The 6,623-nt window shown below is 37.6% G+C and overlaps 1 protein-coding gene across 1 annotated transcript; it reads left to right on the top strand.

The window, feature by feature from the left end:
* Positions 1-411: 411 nt before the first annotated feature.
* LOC145067974 (uncharacterized) lies at positions 412-1,579 on the top strand. The gene is made up of 3 exons (XM_079014988.1): positions 412-592; positions 719-1,216; positions 1,272-1,579. Exons 1-3 carry the CDS (start codon positions 412-414, stop codon positions 1,577-1,579), a joined length of 987 nt encoding a protein of 328 aa, XP_078871114.1.
* Positions 1,580-6,623: the final 5,044 nt, after the last annotated feature.

The raw sequence follows: 6,623 nt of genomic DNA, 5'->3' as shown, positions 1-6,623 counted from the left end.
ACCTAGTAGTTCTAGCATGTCTTTGGAAAACATAGTTAAAAGTCTTGCCACCAGTACCCAAGCTTTCCAGAATGAAGCAAAGTCTAGCATCAAAAATCTGGAGGAGCAGGTATTACAACTCGCGAACTCCATGAGCAAATTAGAAGCACAAACCCAAGGGAAATTCCCATCTCAGACTAAGAAGAACCCGAAGCACAATGCTTGTGCTGTCACCCTCAGAAGTGGTAAAAACTACTAAGGACCAGATCAGCAAGAAGCTGAGGAAGAAGAGATCGTGGTTGAGCAAGAATCTGAGGCAACTGAAGAGGTGCAGAAAAAGATGGATTTGCTGAAGCTGAAATGAAAATTACCCCTCCTCCTTTTCCTTCAAGACTGAAAAACTCGAAAAAAGAAAAGGAAGACAAAGACATCATGGATTTCTTTAGAAAGGTTGAGGTAAATATTCCCCTTCTTGATGCAATTAAACAACTACCCCGATATGCTAAATTTTTGAAAGATTTTTGTACTTCAAAAAGAAAGTTAAAAGGAAACGAGACAGTTAAAGTAAGCGAGAATGTTTCAGCTATTTTACAAAAAAGGCTACCCCCAAAGTGTAAGGATCCAGGAGTATTTACTGTTCCTTGAAAATTAGGGAACCTTTCAGTGCCAAGAGGTATGTTGGACTTCGGAGATTTTATAAATGTTTTTCCATATTCACTCTTTAAAACTATTGGGGTAGGTCCATTAAAAAGAACAAGAGTCATCATTCAGTTAGCTGATCGTTCTCTGGTGCACCCAAAAGGTGTGCTGGAAGGCGTTTTGGTTCAAGTGAATGAACTCATATTCCCAGCTGATTTCTATGTTTTGGATATGGGAGATGACGACTCACCAAATTTAGTTTCCATTCTTTTGGGGAGACCATTTTTAAAAACTGCCAGAACCAAAATAGATGTTTATGATGGTATCCTTTCAATGGAATTTGATGGTGAAGTTATCAACTTCAATATTTATGATGCCATGTGTTACCCTGATGAGGTTTCAACCCTTAATTTCATTGATGTAATTGAACCATTATCTGCAGAATATTTTGAGATTGCTAACCGTGAGTCACTAGCATTACTGCTCCACAAAAAATTGTCTATTAATGCAGCTCACGTTATATCAGAAAATTATGTGGTTGATAGAGAAGTTCAAGAGATGGCAGCTCATATGGACCAGCAGAGAAAGTTGAGGTATGGTACCCAAACTCTTAAATTACTAGTTTCTAACTCCAAGTTTTTTTCCTTTTGTAGTGCAGGCTCCCATCTTGGAGCTGAAGACACTTCCAGAACACTTGAAATATGCATATCTTGGAGAAATAGAAACATTACCAATGATCATATCCAACAAGCTGTCAGAAAAAGAAGAGTTAGAGCTGATCAGAATTTTGAAGGAGTATAAAAGTGCAATTGGGTGGACTATTGCAGACATCAAAGGACTCAGCCCATCTCTATACATGCATAAAATTTTGACGGAAGATGATTATAAGCCATCACGAGAAGCCCAATGCAGACTAAACCCACCATCATGGGAAGCCCAACGCAGACTATATTTGGTATGAATTTGATCCGACCCGGCATGGTCCATTTGCGTTGCACTTCACCAAACAATTTGTATGGATATACTTTTACGAATAAGATGTTTATGATCTATTAATATATCATTAGTTATAATATATTAATGTTATTTAATTAGTGTTGATCAAGAATTAATTTTCGAATTAATTTAATGATCAAAAGAGGCTAATTAAATATGGACTCTTACATATATATATATATATATATATATATATATATATATATATATATATATATATATATATATATATGGATTGGGCTAAGATTTATTTAAGATAGGCTAAAAGTATATGGAAGTCCATGGAGCTTTTAACCCATGGATCCTAGGTAAATGAAGAGTCATGGGTATTAGGATTTAACCCTAATCTTCTATAGTATATAAAGAGGTCCTTGGTTCTAGAATTGGAACTAGTGTGTGTGAGAAACAAGGGTGGGCCGATTTTAACAAGCATTATATTCTCTCAAGTATTTCCAAGTTGTTTTGGGTGATTTGTGACACCACTTGAGGCATCCACACTATTGGTGCTAGGCTCTAAAACTCCAAGCAATCAACCACAAAAGAAAGGTATGTTATTCTACTTAAAGTTTTATATTACAAGTACCCCATAACATGCTAGTTAGGTTGTAAACCTTGGAAATAAAATTTTCATGTATTTTAGAGAAAACATACATCCAAGGTTTCTAGGGTTGCATGTACACCATAGGAGTGTTAGTATGCTCAAAAACCAACAGTAGTATCAGATCCTAGGCTTGTTTTCTTGATACTTGATGCAAACTTGTTGTAAAAGCTCAAATATTTGTTGTCTTCTGCATGAACTCGCCGAGTCCATGGGGGGAATCGATGAGTCAATGTGATAATTCATCCTACTTGTCGAGTTGGTTCTTGCACTCGATGAATAGGATCCCCTGAATGCAGTTTTTTGAGTTTTGCTGCTGGTAATGGACTAGAAACATTACCCTAAACTGTTTTGGTGTTTTAAAAGTTGTTTTAGATGGTGTAATGGTTATGCTAATCCATTTACAATGGCTAATATCAAAATTCCATGTTTTATATGTGTTAATATGATTCTTGAAATTTTCATATAAATGTTCATGTTCTTATGAGCTATTGTTTGATCATAGGAATTATTTGCTGAACTGTTTGATGATTAATTCTTGATCAATTATGTGTTTTAATGGAATCCATAATTTCTCCTCAAGTTATGGATTACCAAAAGTCACTCTTTGAAAGTCCATATTAAAACACATAGGTTACATAAAATGAAAAGTCACTCGTTTTAATAAACCATTAACTCATAAGTTATGAAGTTGAAAAGTCTTGAATAGTTTCAAAACTTGCCCTCAAGTTTGGAATTTATAAAGTCTCCCACATTAATACGTTAAATTCCAAAATTTAACCTTAGAATTTTAAAAGTTTAAAATTCAACCCTTATACTTCTATAATTTTGAAAGTTTAATTATTATATATATGTATAAGAATAAGTTAGTCTTACCGTTAGTATGCCTCATTCACGAAGCCGATCTATAAGGGGGTATAAGGTTACTGCCTATAAAATGACAGTTTAATGGGTGTCCACTCTCACCCACCGCTTCCTTGACTGGTGGAGGGTCGTTAGTCGAACGGGTAGGATAGGACATTAATCCTCATTAAAAGTATAATGAATTATAAAGTAACTAAACCTTTATTAATTTCCAATCTTAGTTACTTTAGGAAAATGTGAAATAGGTGCTAACCCATGAAATCACACTGTATACCTTACCAAGTCGTTAGTGGAGCGTGTGTGGTTAACCGGCACACTAACAAGGACTAGTGAGTGTGGCAAAAGGTGACTTTAGTCTTATCATAGATCGGTGGAGTGTGTGTGGTTAACCGACACATCGATTGGGTGATAAAATTAAGGGTACCAACTCAATTTTCATGGTTATTCACACCTTGTTTGTGATCCTAGGCATCCCAGTCACAAACTTGAGAGGGCACAATCGAGATTTAAACATGCCATTGAAAGTTCAAGGTATCTCAAAAGATCTAGGAGTTTGAAATCCAATTAAAAATTAATAATTTATTTTGTTTATAATGGTGGAAATTGGAAAATCGTCATTTACATACCTTCATATATTTTATAGCTTGGATTACGACATCCCTCTTTCAAGATATGAAATAGTTTGTAGGGTCCTAGCCTTAATATTTCATTTGAGTGACTTATTAAGGAATATTTATCTAATTAAAACTTGTCTTTCTTTTCTTTCAAATGTCTTCCAACACTGCTGCTGGCTCAAACCCTACAGGCTCCTTTGCCTTCATGAACTTGTGTGGGAAAGTCACTTTTGATGGTTCTAATTTCAATGAATGGATTAGGAACATCAGAATGATTACCCGCTATGAGGACAAGGAATATGTCCTTGACAAGGAACTTAAGGTTATCAATGAGTCCACTACTACTCCTGAGGAGATTGCGAAGTATGATGCACATGAGAGGGATGCTACTAAAGTGTCCTGCATTATGTTGGATACTATGACACCCGAACTACAGAAATCCGATGAAGATTTCTACCCATATGGGATTGCAACTGGATCTGATGGACAGGTACCATAAGAGCGCGCGTCAAGAGAGGTATGAAATCATCTCCTCCGTGATAACATCTATGATGAAGGATGGTGAAATGATCACCGGTCACTTGCAGAAAATGCAAAGGTTTGTGGACCGGTTGCTAAAGCTTAATGTGGACTTCCCTGAGGATATGGCGATTGACATCATTCTCCATTGCTTACCTCCAAGTTATGATCAGTTTCGTATGACTTATCATATGAACAAGGAGAAAGTTACACTTGGCAAACTTCAAGGACTTTTAAGGACCGCTGAAAGTGGCCTTAAAAGTAAATCAGTTGTTACTTCTACTCCTATTCCTACAACAACCTCTATTCTGGTAATTGGGCAGGGAAAGGGGAAGAAGAGGAAGACCCCTTTGAAGGGTACCAAGGGAAAGTCCCTTGATGGCTCCTCTTCAAGTGGGACCAAGAAAGGTCCCATTCCTCCTTCGTTAAACCCAAATGAAGCACAATGCTTCCACTGCCACGAAAAGGGGGACTGGAAGTGAAGCTGCCCTAAGTACTTGCAGGATGTAAAGGATGGGAAAGTCAAACCCACCCATGTATGTATTTATACCATATTGTCTAAAAACTCATTGCATACTAACTCTTGGGTGCTTAATACAGGTTGTGGTATTCACATTTGTACTGATTTGTAGGGCCTAAGAAGTAGTGAAGAAGTGGAGCTCCGGAAGATAAACTTAATCATGGGCAATAGGAAAGCATCACCTGTGACCAAGATTGGAGTTTATTCTTTATTTCTTAATAATGGGTTATCTTTAGATCTGAATAAATGTTGTTACTCGTCAGAAATGACGATAAATATTATTTCCTTTCATAATTTGTACAAGAAGGATTCACATTTTCATTTGACAATAAAATTGGTGCTATTGATGCTTTTTTTAATGATGTGTTTTATTTTAAAGCATTACCTTGTGATGATGTATATGAAACTGTGTCGATTGTAGACAACTTAGGAAACAATGTATTTCATATTGATTCTTCGATTACCTTGGATAAAGCAACCTTGTGGCATTGTCGTCTTGGACATGTCAACAAGAAGCACATAGGCCAACTCCAAAAGTTTGGAGTTTTGGAATCATTTGACCTAAAATCAGATTATAGTTGCGAGTCTTGTTTAATTGGAAAAATAACAAAGTCACCCTTCACTGGTTCTTGTGAGAGGGGTGAAGGTTTGTTGGACCTCATACACATAGATGTGTGTGGACCCTTCAAAACCGCCACAAGGGAAGCTAATTGCTATTATGTGACTTTTACTGATGATTACAGTAGATATGGATATATCTACTTAATCAAACATAAGTCAGGAAACCTTTGAAAAATTCAAAGAGTTTAAGCAGGAAGTGGAGAATCAACTAGGCAGGAACATCAAGATGCTCTGATCCGATCGGGGAGGAGAGTATCTTAGTATTGAGTTCCTTGACTATATTAAGGAATATGGGATTATCTCACAATTGAAACCTCCTAGGACACCACAGATGAATGATGTGGCTGAGAGGCGCAATCAAACCTTGTTGGACATGGTTCATTCCATGATGAGTCGAGCTTCATTACCAATCTCATTCTGGGGGTATGCCTTAGAGACTGCCGCCCATATCCTTAATCTAGTTCCTATAAAAAATGTTTCCAAAACACCTCATCAGATGTGGACTGGGAAAGTTCCAAATCTAGACCACATGAAGATTTAGGGTTGCGAGGATTTCGTGAGGCGCGAGTCTCACGATAAGCTCGAACCTCGAAGCGAGAGGTGTATTTTCATTGGCTACCCACATAAATCCTTTGGTTACCTCTTCTACAGACCCAGTGAGAATGTGGTCTTTATGGCAAGGAGAGGAGTCTTTCATGAGAGAGAATTTATAAGCCAAGGAGACAGTGGGAGGCAAATTAACCTTGAAGAGCTTCAAGAGTCAAGCGGTGAAGGAACCTCAAACATTAACGGCCAATCTGAGGAGGAAACTCCTGTTGAGCCGATAGATGGATCCGTACCTCCGAGATGTTCCACTCGAGTTAGGAGCACACCTGATTTTTATTATGGTTATCACATCACTACTGAAGGTGATACATTTATCAGTGACTGTACACTGATAGATTTGGATGAACCTAATAATTACAGGGAAGCCATGGAAGGTCCCGAGTCTGCTAAATAGAAGGAGGCAATGGACAACGAGATTCAGTCCATGTATGACAATCAAGTTTAGAACTTGGTTGAAAATGTACCAGGTCGTAAGACAGTTGGGTGCAAGTGGATTTTCAAGAAGAAGACCGACATGGATGGGAAGGTGCACACTTAAAAAGCGCGACTAGTGGCGAAGGGCTTTACTCAAACTCCGAGAGTTGACTATGATGAGACCTTCTCACCAGGAGAGAAGATCAAGTCTATTAGGGTTCTGCTAGCCATAGCTGCATTTCATGATTATGAA

Source organism: Lactuca serriola, chromosome 8, assembly GCF_051521515.1.
Source record: "Lactuca serriola cultivar US96UC23 chromosome 8, Lser_US96UC23_V15, whole genome shotgun sequence".
NCBI lineage: Eukaryota > Viridiplantae > Streptophyta > Magnoliopsida > Asterales > Asteraceae > Lactuca > Lactuca serriola.
This window is presented reverse-complemented; position numbering and strand designations above follow the sequence as displayed.